This window comes from Pleurodeles waltl, unplaced genomic scaffold (genome assembly GCF_031143425.1).
Source record: "Pleurodeles waltl isolate 20211129_DDA unplaced genomic scaffold, aPleWal1.hap1.20221129 scaffold_238, whole genome shotgun sequence".
NCBI lineage: Eukaryota > Metazoa > Chordata > Amphibia > Caudata > Salamandridae > Pleurodeles > Pleurodeles waltl.
The window spans coordinates 63245-84389 of NW_027149944.1; the positions used below are offsets into that span (position 1 = coordinate 63245).

Here is a 21145-nt window from a genome sequence, read left to right on the forward strand (position 1 = left end):
GTGGAGGAAATAGAATGTATACCCCTACCATTGAGTCCTGAGATAAGGTTGGCCCCTAATATTCCATGTAAAAATCGCTTTGAGCTTCTGATTGAGGGAAGCGATCTGATTGAGGCCCACGACCCCTATACGGCTGTTATCGCTACTGAAGTTGCCACTTCCCCTCCTACTACTATTGCTATGTGTTCTGATCCGTCTGCCAGTGTAGCTAACCTGCCTTTAATTCTTCAGAGAGTAGATGAAGTCAAGAAACTAGTATTGCAGCTAACTAAACTGCTCCAGGGGAATACGGCTCAACAACTGGGATGCAAATGTCATAAGTCAGAGGCAGAAGGGGCAGGTGAAATTTCGGTAGTCGACTCTGCTACATATAATGCTAATATATGTGAGGGGCCAACTTACCATGCCCAGAGATCTGGATCTTATAGGAGGGCCGCAGAAGGTAACATATCTTCTCACATTATCCATCCAAAAAATAAATACACTGGGGGCAACAGTATCCCCCTCGGTGGAGATAAGACAAGGGACGGGGAAGACCTTGCTGGTAGCTTCCTTGCCCCATCGAACTGTCATTCCACTACGAGGCAAAATCCTACTATCAATATACCAAAGAATAGGGATAGCCCCTTTCTCACTAATAGAAAGATATTTGTTCACCCTCTAACTAAGGATCCAGCTTGCATTTTTTCTTCTCGAAGAATGAATAATGCTTTAGATGTGTTTTCAAATAGTATTGGTCCTAGGCATAGAGCCAACACTCTTTTCCTAACTAATTTCCCAAAGTTGCCATCCAGGTCTTTTGAGGACCAAGAGTCTAGACTTAATAAGGTTATTCACTGGCTACGCAATCGTCAGGGATGCCTTTCAGTTATACATTCGGACATTCTAAAAACTGAAAGATGGAGCCCCTCTGGGTCAAATCTTGATGTAATTACGATTGTGTTTTTGGACAAATTCTTGGCAGACCAACTTATTGACTCTGTTGCACGCAAGGGACAGCACAAGGGGCTAAAAGGAGGAGGCATTAGGCTAGTTTCTAATCTAACTGACTCAAAACAGGTTTCTGTGTCTGGTCCCATTGCCCATGTTAATGAGAGAGGCTCTAGGGAGGAAGGCGTATTTTTGCATCATGGTCCTGTATGACTGTCTTCCGCCCAGAAAGCCGTCAATCAGGATAATTTAGTGGCATCCACAATAGATAAATCAGATAAGACCTTTGTCAATGAGCCGAATTACAAGGATGCTCTACCCTCAAACCATGGGACTGCAACAGAAACTAATGGGTTATCCATTATGACTTGGAATCTTGCTGGCCTTGCTAGGAAACTGGATGATGTGGACTGGGTTGCCTACATAAAGTCTCAAGATGTGTGGCTTTTCCAAGAAACCTGGGTTGAGGGCCAATCAAGTATGGATGGGTTTCTCTCTTTTAATATCCCTGCACAGCCATCAGAGAAAGCAACCGGTCGTGCAAAAGGGGGACTTCTAATTCTTTTAAATTTAAAGCTCCAATGTGATTATAAGGTTTTAGAATTTGATTGTCCGACTTGATGGGCTTACAAATTTCTTTTCAACAAACTTTTAACATAACTCTTGTCAATGTTTATGCCCGTTCTGTTGCACGAGGTTCAGAATCACATATTTTAACTCTACTTTCTGACTTTTTAGACACTATACAAACTAATTCCTATTTAATTATTGCCGGGGATGTAAATTGCACTTTCGAACCCTCTGCATTTCTTAGTGATTTAACTGTGGAAGAGGACGAATTATGGGGGATTGCACAATTGGATGGTGATAGTCATCGTCCACGCTCTTGTGTCGCAGCACAGCTTGCTACATTATGCTTAAAGTTTGGCCTAAGGGCTTGCAATGGTCGAACTCCTTCTGATTTAAACCTTGCACCGACATTCCTAAGAGGTTCTGTGGCCAGTGTAATTGATTATTTTTTGGTGGATGTGCGTCTCTGGCCGTTGCTGCTAGACATGAGGGTAGATTCAAGGTGCGAGAGTGATCACTTCCCACTGCTGCTTACCCTTTCTGGGAATATCTTTGGTAGAACCTCAAATACGCAACCATCAATGGTCCCTCCCCCTATTTTAAACAATGTTAATACAAAGGTGAGGTGGCCCAAAGTTATGTCAAACCCCTATTTGCTACGTGAGATTTATCAAGTGTTTTTAGATAATTTGTCAGCTTACGAAGACCTTGAGCCTGAAGCCATTCCACTTCTTGATATTCACGAAGATATGATGGTCAAATTTCAAAGTGTTTTTATAAAAAGGCAGCCATGGTAAGCCGGCAACACGGGGCTTCGTCTAACAGTAGATGGTTTAATGATGTATGTATGAGGGCTAAGACTGAGCAAAAAAATGCCATGAAGGCCGGGACCCCGGGGGTGATTAAACAAGCAAGATGTATGTATAAAAAGACAATTTTACAATCAAAGAAAACTTGGGAAGATGTTATTTGGCAGGATTTGTTAGATGCTACAAAATCAAACAACAATACGCTTTTCTGGGAACTGTTGACTAAGCACGAGAGAGGGGGTAGGTCCAATCTAAGGAACCATATCCAACCCGGAACCTGGGTGGAGCACTTCACTCTCCTTTATGAAGGAACTATCTCCACTGGGGCTGCTGATTGCGATAAAGTGGGATTAGGCCCCCTTATTTTACCAAATGCTAACCTTGCCACTTCTCCACCTGATGGGAATCTATATAACTCTGAGAGTTATATTTGTTTCTCCTTAGAAGAAACTGCAGATGCTATCAACTCTTTGAAGTCAGGAAAAAGCCCCAGGTCCCGATAAAATTCCAGGCGACCTTTACAAATCAGAGTTATCTATATGGACCTGGTATATTAACCTACTGTCAAATAAAATCACAAAAGGAGGACAGATCCCTGAGACGTGGAAGGGTGCAGAAATTATCCCAATCTATAAAAAGGGTAATGTAAATCTTCCAATCAATTACAGACCGGTCAGTTTAATCGACAACTTACAAAAAATCTTTGCCAAACAGCTGCTAGTTAGACTATTGAGCTGGGTGACGGAGCAGCAGATCCTTTCACCGCTTCAGGCAGGGTTCCGCTCTAGAGTTAGCACGGTTGACCAGGCTTTTAGGTTGTCCGTGCTACACTGGAAATACGTAGTCCTGGCAAAGCAAACTTTATATGTCGCTTTTGTTGATCTGCGCTCTGCTTTTGATTTGGTCCCAAGAGATAAGCTTTGGGGAGTGTTACACAAATAGGGGCGCCACCCGATATTATCCATCTATTGATACGCATGCATGAAGGCACATACGCGCAAGTAAGATGGGGCAATCAAGGAGAATTGACTAACAAATTTCCCATTAAAAGAGGTGTCCGTCAGGGATGTGTGCTTGCACCATTTCTGTTTTCTTTATTCATCAACGAGGTGGTCCAAGAATTAACGACATGTCAGAATGATGCTCCCACCATAGTCAATCAGAAAATCCATATTCTCCTTTTTGCGGATGATTCTCTATTGATTTCAAAAACCCCTATGGGTTTGTAAATTCTTGTGGACAGATTTAAATCATTCTGCTGGAATTTTGGTCTAGAGCTGAACTCGAAGAAAACGAAACTGATGGAGCTTCGCTCTGGCCCTCGTAAGAAATGTACTATGAGGTTAGATGGAGCTATTTTGGACCAGGTTAGCTCCATTGACTACTTGGGTGTGAGACTTACAGATTCCCTCCTTTGGGAGGAACAAGTTGGCAAGAGTGCTGGGCTTTTGCAACATCGGGCAGCATCCATATTGCGCCTTTATAGGAATACGATCACGAAAGTTGTGTCTCCAGCAGTAAAGATTTACGTGGCTAAGGCACAGGGTGCTGCTGTTTACAGCGCAGAGATTTGGGGCATGTCAGATAGCAGCAGGATAACCAAAATTAAGAATAGCTTTGCACGGGCTTTATGTGCTTGCCCTACTAGCACCCCATTAACCCCCCTATTTTTAGACCTAGGGTTTAAACAAATGGCTGACCTAATTATCTTACGGCCTCTATTATATTGGGTGAGGTTTTGGATAGTCCCCGAACTGGCCATATATAAGTCTTCTTTATTAGAATTGTTAAAAAGCCCTAACTCTATGTCCATCCCATGGATTAAACACGTATCCAGTTGGTTTTGTACGCTGCGATTGAGGAACTTTTGGGAGAATCCCCAGCAACTTGTGAAGTCCCATGTAAAAGCACTGAAAGGAGCTTACTGGTCCCACATATGTAATAATTACATTTCCCAAAAATCGAATGGTCATTTAACTAATTTGTTTATTGATTTCAAATGGTACCCAGAGTTCGAACTATATCTAGATATAATACCTGATTTACTAGGCAAAAGTCTGTATGCCAGATTTCGATTCGGAACATTAGCTTTGAAGGCCCTGACGAGCAGATGGGGACCTAAGTTAAGCTCTGATATTTGACCTGCATGTGGCACTTCTTCTGAAACAGTAGAACATTTTATTTATTTTTGTCCCGCTTACTCAACCCCAAGGTTTAAATGGATTCGCAAAATCTGTCGGGAATTGAACTTAAGGAAATATGTTTTAGCTTTGAGAATTTTAAAAAGCTATAATTCAAATGTGACAATTTATGCAGTAAGCAAGTTCTTAGTAACGGCATGGCGCATACCCATCTTTTATTTACAATGATTTGAAATTGTTCTAAGTCGGGCAAACATGGATTTTATTCTTTTTAAATTTCGTATGATATTATGATGTTTATTTATATTTATATTGTATTGTATTGTATCGCTTTGATGGTCTGTTGGCCGAATAAAGCTTATGTGTGAATGAACAAACAATCTGCTGTACAGTTGCGTTGAGAGGGTCAATGTTTTTTGGCTGGCAGTAGCAGACAAAGCGTTTCCACTTTGCTGCATAATATTGTCTAGATGTGGGTCTACGCGCTTTTTTAAGAATGTCTATACATTTTTGCGGTAGTTGTAAATATCCAACTTCTATGACCGCAGGGGCCATATTGCTAGGTTTAGTGACTTGGGTTCTGGATGTCTTATTTGTCCTTGATTCTGTGTTAGAAGGTCTGGCCTGATGGGGAGCTTCAGGTGTGGAACTAGTGAGAGAAACAGAAGTGTTGTGAACCATGGCTGGCAAGCCCACGTTGGAGCTACACGTATCACGGTGAGGGAAGATTGTTTGGGTTTCCAAACTAGGAAAGGAATGAGTGGAAGAGGCGGAAAAGCATAAGCAAATATCCCTGACCAACTCATACATAGGGCATTGCCCTTGGATTTAGGGTGATGGTAGCTGGATGCTAAGTTCTGGTGTTTTGAGCGGTGGCGAATAGGTCTATTTGAGGTGTTTCCCACTTTAGAAAGTACTGTTGTAGGACTTGTGGGTGGAGTTCCCATTCGTGGACTTGTCGATGCATCCTGCTGAGTAGGTCTGCCAATTGATGGTCCATTTCTGTGAGATACAGTGACACTATGCGAATGTGGTGATGAATTGCCCATTTACATAGTCTGTGCAAGATGGGACAGCTGAGATGAACGTGTCCCCTCCTGTTTTTGAAGACAGCACATGGCAGTCGTTGTGTCTGTATGTACTAGCACTACTTTGCGTGGGAAGTGTGGAAGGAACATCTTCATTACATAAAGACTGCATGAAATTGCAGGTGATTGATGTGTAAGGACTGTTGAGTGATATTCCATAGGCCTTGCACTGAGGCTGTGGAGATGAGCTTCCCAACCGGTCTGTGAAGCATCTGTAGTAACAATGACCTGAGGCACAGGATTGAGAAAGGGCTGCCTTTTGATGAGGTTTGTGGTATTCCACCACTGAAGAGACCGATGAGCTTGGCTGTCCAACAACACTAGGTCTTCCAGTTGACCCTGTGCCTGAGACCATTGACGAGACAGACAGTGTTGAAGGGGATGCATGTGAAGTCTGTCATGGGGTACGATGGCAATACAGACTGCCATCATCCCTAGCAGGCGCATGAAAGTCCTTACTGTGCATGACTGGTTTTCTGTTAACTGAGGAATCAATGAGTGAAAAGTTTGAAAACAGGCTGGGCTGGGGAAGGCTAGCCCTAACTGTGTATTGAGAATGGCACCTAGATAAGGTTGCATTTGAAGCGGTTAGAGATGGGATTTGAGATAACCGATTGTGAATCCCAGAGTGTATAAGAGATTGATTGTGAGTGGAGTATGATGTTGACATTGTTGTAAGGTGCTGGCTTTGATAAGCCAGTCGTCCAAGTAAGGGAAGATATGAATGTGTTCTCTTCTGCGGTGTACAGCAACTACTGCAAGGCACTTGGTGAATACTCTAGGAGAAGTTGTAACCCCAAAGGGTAAGACCTTGAACTGGTAATGTTTTACTGCCACCACAAATCTGAGATATTTGCTGTGTGCTAGATGGATGGTAAAGTGAAAGTAGGCGTCTTTTAGAACTAACGCTGTCATAAAATCACCATGTTGGAAAAGGGGAACGACATCTTGAAGAGTGACCATATGGAAATACTCTGATAAAATGTACTGGTTTAGTGGTCTGAGATCTAGAATTGGCCTGAGTGAACCGTCTTTGTTGGGTATAAGAAAGTATACTCCAGAACCTTGATGTTTTAACAGGACTTGCTCTATGGCTCCATTGAGGATAAGAGACTGTGCTTCCTCTTTGAGAAGCGTGAGATGTTCTTGTGAAAGTGTTTTGAGTGTGAGGGGGTATGTTTGGTGGAGTGGAAATGAGCTCCAAACAGTAATTATTTCAGATAATGGAAATAAACCTCTGCTCGTGGTGGTGTCTGCCCATTGTAGGTAAAAATTTTGAAGTCTTCCCTCTGCAGGAGTGGTGTGTAGCGGTAGAAGGTGGAGGCAGTCATCGTCTTAAAAATACCAGGACTATCACTGTTAAACCATGTGATAAAGGGGGTGGTATAGCTATTCTAGACACCAATTTGTATATGGACAATATGGAAAACATGTTGCAGTGTCCGGTCTTTTATAAATCTATACCAGGCCACCCTGAAATCAAATTGAAGAGATCAATCAAAACTACGAATCTAGAAGCATTAGAAGCGGGCGTTATTTGTAAGAAAGAATTTGATTTTTTGACTCCAGTCCATACTAGAATCCCGATTATCTATGGTCTATCTAAGATTCACAAGGACGCCAGTAATCCACCTATGCGTCCGATTGTATCCACCATAGGCTCGGCCATTGAGCCATTGTCAAAGTACGTTGATACCTTTCTGAAACCGATGGTAGCCCTTTTACCATCTTACATCAGAGACACAGGCCACTTCATTTCTAAGATCGAGGGCCTGCAATATAGACCTGATGGGGAATATCTGGTGACCATTGACCTTGAGTCTTTATATACGAATATACCCCAGCAAGAAGCCATTGATGTTGTAGCACTATATCTAAACAGACGGGAGATGATCCAGCATTGAGTTTCATTCTGAAATGTTTGGAAACTGTACTATTTAATAACTACTTTGATTTTAATGGCAAAATGTATCATCAAATCAAAGGAGTCAGTATGGGTGCTGCCTGTGCACCTAGTGTGGCGAACCTATATGTGGGAGCATTCGAGGACAAGTTCATTTACAACGAAATGGCCCCTTTCTATGAGAATGTGCAGGCCTGGAGTAGATTTATTGATGATGTTTTCTTCATTTGGAAAGGCAGTGAAGACCAACTACTAGAATTTTACAGTTGGCTCAATCTGTGTGACAGCAACCTCAGATTTACGATTAAATACGACCATCATTTGGTTGAATTCCTGGATGTGTATATCAAACACTATCAAGGGCACTTGCTTATGACCCTATACACTAAACCCACGGCTAGGAACACGCTGCTTCACTTTGATAGTTTCCATCCCCGTAACCAGAAGCAGTCTATTCCTTTTTCACAATTCCTGAGCCTCAGGAGAAATTGCACCAGCATGGCAGACTTTTTGAAACATGCTGCAGATCTTACGTGCAAATTTGAGCAGAGAGGTTATCCGATTAGAACCATCAAAGATTCCTTAAAAAGAGCCAAGTTTTACAACCGTGAGGCCCTGTTTTCAAAACAACGATGCAAGACCAGTGACCGGCTAGCCTGTGTGATTCACCATTCTACCCTGAATAATCAAATCAGGGGTATTATTAACAAATAATGGCACATTTTGAATTCCAATACTGAAGCGGATAAACTTGAAAAACCATTGTTCGCTTTCAGGAGGAACAAAAACCTACGGAACCATTTGGTGAAATCAGCTACCAATTTTGTATCTACTTTTGGCCAAAAGTCACTAACAGGATCTAATCCAGTAATGGGCAATTACAAATGTGGCCAATGCCACGCCTGTGACTCAGCCATTGTTGCAAAAGAGTTTACATTCAATGACAAGACTATCCCATTTATGGACATGACTAATTGTAGTTCTAAAAATTTAATTTACTTGATTATTTGCCCCTGCACCCTGGGATATATAGGTGAGACCTCCAGGGAATTTAGAACTAGGCTATCGGAACATAAATCTGCGATTAGGACACAAAAGATCAACGCCCCCCTAGTTGCTCATTGGTTATCTTTAAACCACAAGGAGGTAGATATCAAGTGGATTATTCTTGAGAAAGTACTGACAAGAAACGATGTGGACCCTGAAAAACAAAGGAAAAAGAAAGAAGTGTTTTGGATTTTTTCTTTAAACACATATGAGAATGGCCTGAACGAAGATCTCCCTTGAAGCAATGCCATCTGAGTATTTATGTACAGGATTGCCTGAGGGGTCAATAATTTTCTAGGTGCCTACCACAGGGTTGCTTTGTGCTCTCCTGTAGTGGCCCTTTATCTTACTTTGAAGTGAATTCTTCACTTTATACGATAAAACTGTTTTCGGTTCTTTCTTATAAAACCTTGTGTTATCGATTTGTATTATATACACGATACGTACTGTATTTTACTAACCCATTTTGTGCCTACCCTTGGGACATTGAGTACCCTGTACTTTGACGTTCCAAGATGGCGCCCACTGTTTTGGGCGTGCTGGTAAGTGATATCTACTCTTTGGTTTGATTTAGAATTGGCCATTATTTTTTATATTTTTTATTTTTGGTTATTTCCTTTTGCCACTACTATATGGCTATGACTCTACAGTTTGATTGTACCTCTTATTCTCTGTAGATTTTGGCATATTTCATGCTGTTTTGACGGTTCTAAGATGGTGCATGTTTGACCATTTCCTTAGATGGCCCCTACTGGCCTGTTTCTATGTTCATCGCATCACCTGTGGTGATTTGGTTTAAATAGGAGGCAGCTGGGGAAGTACGGGTTATTGCTCCTCGAGAGATCATTGTGCTGGTCATATGTCCTGGATCCTGCTGATACTGGTAGGCTAGCTTTGCTGAACCTTTGTGGATTGAATTATTTTATACCGTCTGGATTGTGTCATTTCTATCTGGCTCATGACTCCCCCCTGTTCCCTTGCAGTTAGAAAGTTGTTCCCTACCAGTTTGGTATCCTTGTGGGTTTCCCCTGTGGATTACGTTTTTTAAACCATGTGAACTTGTAGGTAAGTCTGTAGTTAGCGATTGTACATATGAGCAGATTTTTTCTTTTCTATCCTGTGGACTTTTCTGCCCTGTGCAAGCTAATGATTTCATTATGTTTGCTTTTAGAGTGAGAAAGCATAGCTTCATTTAGCTATATCCATGTGTTAGTCCTTCATTTTGGACTACAAATTTGAAGTTGGAGAGTGTTTAATCCAGCCTGTAAGGGATATCTAAGTTCTTTCATATCTAAGGTATTTTATCTTATTTTAATATAAACAAACTAGTCTTTTACTATTCTTGACTAGATTCTCTCGGTGGTAATCCAACACTTTTAGGCTATAGGTGATTCTATTTCTGCACTTTATCTAGTATTTTGCTGGACACTAATGGTGCTTTCCTTGGATCTTTAGATTTATTTACCTTTATTAAGCATTGGTTTTATAGATTTTGATCTTGGGCACTTTATCGGTGTTTTTTCTCAATTAAATCACTTGAGTTGGTCTGGTTGCAAATCTGACATGATTCGAGCCTTCCCCCTATGCAAAGAATTGTAATGAATAATTTTGATGTTTCTTTGATAGGCAGATTACAAGATGTACGTATGCCAATTATACTGAATCATAAAGTCCTGATGAAGGTGTATTTATATTTTTCTTCACTCACCGAAACGGGCGTCGGCTTGTAAATTGGCATGTCTTGAACATTGGCATGAAGTGTTTGAAATTGGCAAATTTGAAGCCCTGACCAGGATTGGCTACCATCAGGCCTGTAACACGAGCTCATACTGGCTTCTTGAAGATCTCATCCACATGCCTAAGCATGCCTGGGAGCATTGGCAGGAACTGACTTTTTCAAGTGTTGTGACAAGGGTGCCAAACAGAAAGTCATCCTCAATAGGATCTGTGTGCATTGTTACATTATGAAATGCAACTGCCCTAGCTATGACTTCCCCGTATCTGTGTTCGAGGGAGATCCGTTTGAACGTCTTGCATAGGAGGCGAAGGGTGCAGAAGCAGGTGGGTGCGACTGAGTTGATTTGGCGGTCCACGCTGAGTTTGGAGTCCAGGATTATTCCGAGGTTGCGGGCAGGCCTCCGAGGGTGGGGGGCCACCAGGAGTTGTTCCATGCGTCTAGTTGAGGGCCCATAATGAGTACTTCAGTTTTGTCTGCGTTGAGTTGTAGGCAGCTGCTTTTCATCCAGTTGGCGACTGCTCCCATGCCTTTGCGGAAATTGTGTCTGGCTGTCTTGGGTTCATTGGATAGGGAGAGGATGAGTTGGGTGTCATCAGCGTAGGAGACGATGTTGAGCCCATAGTTTCTGATGACAGCGGCTAGAGGGGCAATGTAGATGTTAAACAGCATTGGGCTGAGATAGGATCCCTTGGGAACTCCGCAAGTGGTAAGTGTGGGGTCTGGTGGGGGAGGTGTTACTCATTAAGGAGGAAAGATCAGATCCAGTCGAGGGCCTTGTCTCAGATGCTAGCCTCGTGAAGTCTGCATATCAGGGTTGTGGGGTCTTCGGAGTTAGACTTGTGGACGATGGTGATTTCAACCCCTCCCCCCCAGGTGGCTGGAGTGGTCTTTCCAGGTGATCTTGTATCCTTGTGGAATGGAAATGTCTGGGCCAGAAGTGGTGTTGGTCTCCAGGTTTCGGCGAGGAATGCGACATCTGGGATGGTGCGGTCAAGGAGGTCCCATATTTCCGTAGCGTGTTTGTGGAGGAAGCGGATGTTGAGGAGGATTTATTTCAGGATTTTCGGTGTGGGTGTGTTGTTGCAGGTGGGTTGTGCCAGGTCAAAGGTCTTGGTGGTGGTGAACGATTGGCAGCAGCGGAGGCAGCCGAAGGGTCTGTCGGTGTTGCCGGTGATGAGGGCTTGCAGTTGTTGTTGCCTCCTGGATTGAGTGCGTGGAGTGCTGCTGGCATGTAGAGGAGGCGGGTGGGAGGTCCAGGGGGTCCTGGTCATGGGCGCGGATGGGCTTGCCTTTGGCGTGCCAGCGGCCGCCATTAAGTAGGGAGAGGGGGAGGAGAGGACAGCTGGGAGGCGGGAGTGGGAAAAACGGTGCGAAAAAGGGGGTGGGGCTGTGGGGGGCAGCAGCTGCAGGGAGAGGGAAGAGTGAAAGTTGGGAAAAAGAGTGAAAGAGAAATGAGAAAGAATGCGAGAAAAATAGGAACATGAGAGTAAAAAGCATATGAAGAGAGGAATACGATAGAAAAAGCACAGAAAGCGCAAGAGCACAATGCAGCAAGCAGAAAAGCACGGAAAGGAGAAGACAGAGAAAAAGAGGCTGAGGGCCGGTGGGCAACCTAGAAGAACAGCAAAACTCTTCCACTAGACACCAGGGATGAGGCACAGGCAGGAGCCTGTGGGTGGAGGAGGGCCTCGAACTTCTGACCGAGGTCAGAGTTCAACAGACACGGGCTGCACTTACTGGAGGAGCTACACTGAGGCAGAACAGTTCACTGACCAGGTCAGTGAGGTTGCTCTCCCACCTGCAGAACACTTTGCATGGACTCCCTACGGGTGGTATAATACATGCTGCAGACCCTAGGGATCCCCTGGTACCCCAATGCCCTATGCTCCTATGTACCATATACTAGGGACTTACATGGGGGTACCAGTATGCCAAATGTCAGAAGAAAGAGTACAGTTACCAACATTTACAGGAGAGAGCATAACCACTGGGGTCCTGGTTAGCAGGATCCCAGTGAACACAGTCAAACACACTGACAACAGGCAGACAATTGCCACACATGCCATCTAACACACACACACAAAATCAGAAGGACGACGAAGATGACCATGAAGAAAAAGAAAGATGTATGTGGCACAAGGCCAAACAATAGAACATGTGAAAACAAATCAAAGGTTTTGAAACTAGTGCCCTCATAAGAAAGACAGATTATGCTCCCTACTTGTCACATATAATAGACAGAAGAGGGGCACTTGGAATAGAAGAGGTACCTACATCACCAATGGAAGCAGACCATTAAGAATAGGCAGAAAGCCATCTCCCACTGCACCAATGGGAAAGGACATCTGTAAAAAATAAAATAAAAAAAAAACAGCAGTAGAATCCTTATTGACACAAGGAACTAAACGACTTCCATAAGAAGCACTTAGCAAGCTCCCAGTAGGGAACACGTACTCATAAGAATGGCCAAAAGCCCACACCAATTGCTCCGAACAGTAGGGACTGAAAATGACTCCAACACAAGGAAGAACCCCATAGAGAGCACAATCACTCAGACAACCCACCTGCCAGCAGAGTACAACAGAACCCCCCTTTTTTAGAGGAGCTGGACTCAAACAGGGTCAGAAGAATAAGGAAAACTGTCCACTATAGTGGTAAATAGAAACACAACGCCTGCAATTCAGGAGCACCACCTTGAGTGCTAGAACATAAGACGAATAACACCTGCGAGGAGAACGAACACCACAGCGGGTGTCACACTATAAACAAGAAGCACACCACTGTAAAGGCGGTAAAAAAAAAAAAAGAAAAAAAAAACTCAACAGGGGAAAAAAATACAACTGCCCTTGAACAAAGGAACCAAGCCAGAGGAAGACTGTACCACGAAGTGGCCTTAAGTTCCACCATGTGCATCTCTACAGCGGAGTAAAGCCTAGTCGGCATGCATGCTAAAAAAGGAGGTCCCAAGTAAATATGCCTGCACAGCTTCTCAGAAATAAGAGGAACGCAACCATGCCCTTCTTCGCAGAGCTACAGAAGAAGACATAATCCTTCCAACAAAATATGTGGTATCCATACCACATCTGATACTAAGCTTGGTAGACTGCTGACAATCCCATACAAAGGTGTTACAGCATTTCTAGCCTCATCAGTCAGAGAAGACAAAATGTGCTCTAATGAGTCCCCCAAAACGTGGATGAAGCGAGCAAGGACACAAAGTATTGACTGAACCCAAGGCAGAACTAGATGAAGCAAAAATCTGACAACCAAAAGCGTCCAGCTTTCTGGCTTCTCACTGAGGCAGGACAGGAGGAACCTACTTAAAACTGTGTGCAGCCAAAGCAGTTTGCACCACAAAGCTTTCAGTAGTTGGATGCCTCCGGAGGCAAGGCAGATCCTCTGGGGCTGGCTTGTGTCTATGTGAGGTAGAGCGCTCCACAGGTGGAGCGCAAACTGGTTGGGTCCAAACTCCCATTAGGACATCATAAAGAGCCTCACAAATAACGAAAGACCGGCTACACAGAAGACTGGTCAGGATATAAGACATCAAGCAAAGGGTCCATGGACAATAGCACAGTAGGAAGTTGCAAATGTAACTCTTCCGACAACTGCTTTAACATGCCTGCTGGAGCAGAACTAGCCCCTAAAGAAGTTGCAGGTGCCATCACCGCTGAAGTCGGAAAGTCAGAACTGGATGCCAGAATTGGAGTTGTAAGGAAACTAACAGGTGTGGAAAAATGAAGCAATAGGAGGCTGTGCATCAGCACCGATCTAACTCCAGAATCGGAGTCAAAGGGTCCAACGGGCACCGAGGACAAAGCCACCAGAGAGGATCCCGTCAGGACTCTCGCCACCTCCTTAGTGCCAGAAGGCGCTCCAAAAGGAGGGGTAGGCCTATAAACGGCATGCAAGGACAAGTAATAGTCCCACATCTGGACCAGAGTTGCCCCAGCGTTGGATAAAGTGGGAAACACAGCGTTGACTCCAAGGCAGACTCTTCCTCAGAGGAACAGTGGAGCCGCACTGGGGCATTGAAGCCAGAGGAGGATGCGACTTCGATCACAGGTGAAGCTTACTGTGAGATGTCGCAGGATCTGGAGACTTCAAAGGATCCGTAGGTGAGCGACTCCTAGAACGGTCACCAGGATGAGCTGTGGAAGAATAAGCACTTTGACATGTCTGAGGGTCCTGTGAAGACTGCGACGCCCGCGCCACCAGGAGCTTCAGCAGCTTCCATAACGCCTTAGGCCTCAACTGTTGTCAGGTGTCGCAATCTTCGGTGTCAGTGCCTAAGCACCACATACAAACAGTATGGGGGTCCGTGACTGACATTTGTCGAGCACAGGACACAGAAGGCTTAAAGCAAGGAGGTATTAACACTGTTCCAGGGTCAAAAACGCCAAAAGGGAAGGGCCAAAAATGTCTAGAGGTAACTGCTTCTCTGGATCTGCGTTGCTGCAAGGAAAATTAGAAAATGACATCAGCGCATCAGAGGCGGGATTATATGGACTCTGCCGATGTCATGTCCATAGGATGATGTTAATACGGAGTCGGACAACACTCTCTACTGATGCGCACAGGTACTGCTGAAGATTTTTTCCAAATCCAGTATGGCACCTGGGGAGATTTCTAAGATAAGGAATGTGCGGCTAGTTGACTATCAGATTGGGAATTTCTTCACTTACAATGTTTGGCATTTCAAAACGAAATAGGTGTTCATTGACCCACGTCCCCAAGTCATTTCATATCGCTGTGCGGAAACACCACACTTCTTACAAGTATGTGGGTTTTGGAAATGGCCCTTTTTACAGGGTAATCCAAAACGTTTTGCCTTCTTCCTCCTATTTTTTCAGATTTGTTTTTGCTGGCTTATTGTCTCTGCAAGTGCTCCCTCTGTAAATTGTATGATGATTGAGTTATTCATAATTGGCCTGCAGCACAGATTGTGCCACCCACATAGAGTAGCTCTGTGAACATGTCTCAGACCTGCCACTGCAGTGTCTGTATGTGCAGTTTTAAACTGCGAATTCGACTTGGCAAGTGTACACACTTGCCAGGCCCAAACCGTTCCTTTTACTACATATAAGGCACCCCTAAGATAGGCCCTAGGTAGCCCCATGGGCAGGGTGCAGTGAATGTTAAAGGTGGGACATGTACTGATGTGTTTAGCATGTCCTGACAGTGAAATACTGCCAAATTTGGTTTTCACTGTTGCAAGGCCTATCTCTCTCTCATAGGTTAACATGGGGGCTGACTTTAAATAACGTTTAAGTGCAGTTTCCCTTTGGAAGTAGACTGAGATTTGGAGTTTGGGGTCTCTGAACTCACAATTTAAAAACATATTGTCTTATAAAGGTGGTCTTTAAATTGTCTGCTTGAAAATGCCACTTTTAGAAAGTGGACCTTTTCTTGCTTAAACCATTCAGTCATGAGGCAGAGGCTTGCTTGTGTATTCCACACTTGGGTCAGACTGACAGATGGCCTGTTGTGAATTCCCTCTAAACAGTGACACAAAGGGAGCTGGGGTGTAGCCTGCATATCCCGATGAGTCGCTGGGGCTAGAGTAGAGAGGGAGGAGCCAAAACTTACACCTGAAAGGGCTGTGCCTATCCTCACACAATGTAGTCTCCAACACCGTGGTGTGTGCCTGGGGCCAGGCCTGGGCAAGGCAGGATCTTGTCAACAGCAGAGTTTTTCCTTTGAAGTTTGCCTACTTCAAAGGCAGAACTGGGTAAAAGTAGTGGGCCCAAAACCCCAGATTCTGAGACCACTTCTGGATCAAGAAGAACCTTTGCCAAGGAGAGCTGGAGGAGGAGTACTGATCTCTTTGCTGTGTGTGCTTTGCTGGGTTGGTCTGCAGTTGCTGCTTCTGCCTTGCTCCTGCTTGTGAGTCTTTTCCAAGGGTTTGGAGTAGAGCTTGCCTCCTGTTGGAAGTCTCAGGATAGCAAACACTTCAGCTTCATCTGCCTACAGTACTGGGAACTGTATGTTTTGTGCTGCAACAGACAACAAATCACTGTGATACCGTCAACACAGCCACCTGACTGCACTGTGACCTGACAACATCATAAGGAGATGTGCCCTATTTCGCACCGCACCCCTGGTCTCACTGACGCCGCCACCTGATGCGGTCAAGGAGCCGCTGCTTGCACCGTGACCTGTGGGCCCCAGACTGCGCAACGCCTTGTTCACACCGCAGCCTTGGCATCACTGACGATGCTGCTCCACGTTGACACCAACGCCGCTGCCTGCACTGTGGCCTGAGGACACCGCTTGTGAGCTACACGAAGCACCGTCCCATCCAACACCACAGTTCCAGTCCACCAACACCATCAACTCCATGGTCAACAGACACCCCTGTCTGAACCGCCACCCGTGGGCACCGCAAGGAGCCTGCCGCGCTCTGCACTGCCGCCTTGGACCTACTCACAACAGCTTTTCAGCAACAACAACGCTGCCGCTGCCTGCATAGTTACCTGGAAACACCGTACGTCACACCGCGGCCCTGGTCTCACCGACACAGTCACCGAACCGCTACCTTCACCGTGACCTGTGGGCACCACACGTTGCATCGTACCGTTTTGCACCGCAGGCCCAACGTCATCCAGACCAGCGATCCTGGCTTCCTCATCAGCCCGGAGTTCGATCTGCAATGTGTGTGACTTCAAGGGCCCGATGACCCCTGCACCGACCTCCGGAACGGACACCAGCGACACCACACTCCAGATGTCATTGTGGGGATCACAACGCCCTACATTTCCAAGGTACTGTTTGCGGGTCTTCCCAACACTGTAGCTGGCCAGTGACGCCACGGCTGGTTGAAATGTTGAATTTGTTGTTCACGACACTGTGATAACCCCAGACGGAGCTATTGACTTCAAGGAAATGGATGTTTAAGTTAATGCTTTAAAAATTATTAATGTATGTTGGATTTTTCTTGTTTCGGTCTTGTTTTACACAGATAACTATCGGCTATTTTTCTAAAACGGGTGTGGTGTCCTTTTGTAGTGTTTTCACAGTATTACTGAATGTTATGTGCAAATGCTTTACACATTGCTTCTGAGATAAGCCTGACTGCCTGTGCCAAGCTACCAAGGGGATGAGCAGGGGGTCAGCTGAGCTGGGTATCTCCCTTATCCTAACTAGAGTGAGGGTCCCTTTTTGGAGAGGGTGCAAACCGACTGCCAACTAGAGACCCCATTTCTAACAGCCGGGATCACTGAATGTCATTATATTGACCTTACGTGTTTTATATATCAATATTTAAGGCAAGAGTGTGCACGAAGCCTACACCTCCACAAGCAATACTAATCAAACGAGTATCCTCTCTATAATAATATTTGAGACAAACAGATTAAAACTTTCACTGAGATAGCCACCAACCTGTCCTGCACTGACACTTCTGTAAGAGGAGCAGCTCTTTGTTCTAGGTCTGTTATCAACTAGCATGCCCTACCTCTCCAATATTAGGACAGAGGCCAAGTAGGAAAAATCATTTTGCAATTTCATGCAAAACTGTCTGTTTCTTCCTTAAAGAAAAATCTTAGTGCATAGTTATCCCCTAGAAAGAATCTTGAATAAAGAGTTATCGCTTTTTAGCCATTTTCAGTTATCTCCAATTCCTTTTATCAGTTACATTTTTTCTATGATGTTTGATCACTTAATCCCATTGTTACTGTTTTTGAAATATTCTGTTTAGCAAACACCTCTCTTTTTAACTAACCCTGGTGTGTACCATTATGATCTTTAGTTCTTAATGATACTCTTGCTTGGTAGGGGTGTTACTTATTACACCGCACACATTTTCTTCAAAGATAGCCTTGTTCAGCTAGCCTGAGATAGGGGATCTGGAAAGGCTAAATTAAGTCTGTTAAATTCAGTAGCCTGGACAGTGGGTTATTTTCCAACAGGCCTGCATCTCACAGTGTGTGACAAATTCTCATGCACCATAAACAGTGTAATAATTTGTACCTCAATTATATTACAATGAGGATAACAGTCAATGCAGCTCGGGGTTTTCTTACATTCAAAAATATTTTGGACAAGTACCTTTGTGCCCACTACAAGAGCAACCAGACACAGTGCAAACTAGCTCCTTGGGCACCTTATTTATGCTGTACAGCTTAAACTAAATAAAGAAAAGAAGTGTGCCTACAAACCATTGGGATATCGAAAGAACAATGGATACCAATAAGACTTACACAAAAATAAAGTTGTGAATTTCACTGCATCTACTGCTGACACGATGCTGTCGATTATTTTAAAATGAAAGCCTTAACAAAATGAATAACGGGTTAAGGGAATGAATAATTAAATCACAATGAAAACAACTACATACAATTAGACAAGCGTAATAGGAGGTGTGTGTTTACAAGGTGAATATAATTTGACATTTCTCTTACACTTAGACATGAACATATGTGTTAGTAAGACCTTGAATTGGGGAGCATACTTTATTGTATTTTAGCTACAAAAAATTAGTCTCAAGAAAACAAGGAGGTGGCTGAAGAAAAATTTGCATTTCTTGAGTTGACCAAAGTTGACACTTCAGATGAAACTCTACAGAAGTAGTGAATCGCTCTGAATCAGTTAGGGTAATACTAGTGCATACTGCCATACACACAAGGTTGGCAAAAAGGAAGACGACTGTAGCACCATATTTCACATACCTTTTCATGTCTTTTAAGGAGCTGGTGCCTTTGCATGAAGTATTGATCTTTAAGTTGTTGTTTGAGCAGCTGGTGTTTCTCCTGCAAATGTCGTTCTTCTAACTCCCAAATTGCAGCTTCTCGGGCTACAAGCAAAATAAGCATACACACTTGATATTAAGTAAATTATTTGTGGCTGGTAACATAAATCTTATTGTGAGAATAGATCAACACATTTTGGTATCCCTTATGTGTTGGAGGATACCCTGCTTCAGGAGGAAACTGTAATTTCAGTGTGAGTCGGGGGTTACAAGAGTTGCTGAAGTGTCCGCACCTCCTGGGTTCATACATGGATATTTCATCAGGAAAAGAAGTGAACAATAAATTGGGGAAAACTGCAGAAATCCCTGTACAAACTCTGAATTTCGTAGTTATTCTCAGTTCAAGCAACAAAACTTGTAATTTGAAGCAACATCCAAACAAAGCAAGGAATTAATATTCTCTGTAGTATCATTAATTTCTAGATGCACACATTCCTACCTGTTAAGTTAAAAACTCTTAATAAGCACCCTCAACTCTTAATAGATGTGTACATCACCGCAGTGAAAAATAAGAAAAATATTTGTTTCACCATCCTTCAATTAAATCAAAATGGTAAATTGTGCCTCTGGGTGGTGTTCAAATCCACTTCCTTTCGACAATGAACACTGTCACAGACACCGCCGGAACAGTTCCACCTCTTTGTAAGTTCCCCTTTGTACAGGAGCAGAATGCCCATGTACAGGAAAGGCACAGTCTAGCTGGTAAGGGAAATAGCCTTTTCAAAGCTGGCATTTTGACACAATGCCTTAACTAACCTTTTTATTTATTTTTAAACTCACAGGCCATTTTGCTCCCTGTAACATGTGGAAAAATGTTTCAGCCAGCCCTTACATGACTCAGAGAAGTAGTCCCTTGTCAGAGGTTGGACAACAAAAAAATTATAAAAAGAGGGAGGGTAGGGTAGCTGTGGTTAGGTCAGCTGCTCTGTAGGAAAATAATTTTTGTGTGTTGCTAATGACTCTAGCCCCATTTGACAAATCTCGGAGGTGATACTTTGCGACTAGTTTGTACATGGACAGTTTCAGGGCGATCCATCAAGTGGGGGCTGCGAAAAAGGGGGGGTTCAAAAATGCAAAATCCACATGCTTTTTCCATAGACTTCTTTAGGCAGAGCTACAGCAAAAACTGCTTAACAGAATTACACCAAATTTGGCAGGAAGCTAGATCTTGACCCACAGGTTATCCTATTTGTGATTTGGTGTACAACTGTTCAGTAGTTTTTGAGAAATGTAGGTAAATAAATTACTGTACATCTGGACAGATGGGTCTGCAAGAAGCCAGAGAGAGTCTTGTGGAAGTGCTAATTTAAAAACATAGGGGGTCATTCTGACCCTGGCGGCCGGTGGCCGCCAGGGCCACCGACCACAGGAGCACCGCCAACAGGCTGGCGGTGCTCCAACGAGCATTCTGACCGCGGCGGTTCAGCCGCGGTCAGAAGCGGAAAGTCAGCGGTCTCCCGCTGACTTTCCGCTGCTCGTTTGAATCCTCCATGGCTGCGGAGCGCGCTCCGCAGCCATGAGGATTCTGACCCCCCCTACCGCCATCCTGTTCATGGCGGGAAAGCCGCCATGAACAGGATGGCGGTAGGGGGGGTCGCGGGGCCCCTGGGGGCCCCTGCCGTGCCCATGCCAATGGCATGGGCACGGCAGGGGCCCCCGTAAGAGGGCCCCGCAAGGTATTTCAGTGTCTGCCTTGCAGACACTGAAATACGCGACGGGTGCCACTGCACCCGTCGCACCTTCCCACTCCGCCGGCTCGATTACGAGCCGGCATCCTCGTGGGAAGGGAGTTTTTCCCTGGGCTGGTGGGCGGTCTTTTGGAGACCGCCCGCCAGCCCAGGGAAAAACTCATAATACCCTCCGCGGTCTTCTGACCGCGGAGCGGTATAATGGGGGCGGAATTCTGGCGGGCGGCCTCCGCCGCCCGCCAGAATTAGAATCACCCCCATAGTGCTCAGATTGGCCTACGGAGCCTTTTTTCTGCGGGATTCAGGGTCAAGCAGAGAGTGAGGGCTTTAACTGGCTGCCAGCAACATGAGAAAAATGTTGCTGGCAGCCATTACAGGACTCAGGGACCTGCCATTTTCCAGGCTGATGAACAGTGTGTTTTCTGTACAACATTGAAAAATGATCTGAAATCCTTGATGGAGATGAATGCATCCTGGAATTA

At 44.5% G+C, this 21145-nt stretch overlaps 1 protein-coding gene across 1 annotated transcript in view; it reads right to left on the bottom strand.

The window, feature by feature from the left end:
* The window catches only part of LOC138275422 (STE20-like serine/threonine-protein kinase), a 158387-nt gene that overhangs the window by 50918 nt on the left and 86324 nt on the right, over positions 1-21145 (bottom strand). The window contains 1 exon segment of the mRNA XM_069219079.1: positions 18896-19020. Within this exon segment, the coding sequence (XP_069075180.1) occupies positions 18896-19020 (125 nt within the window).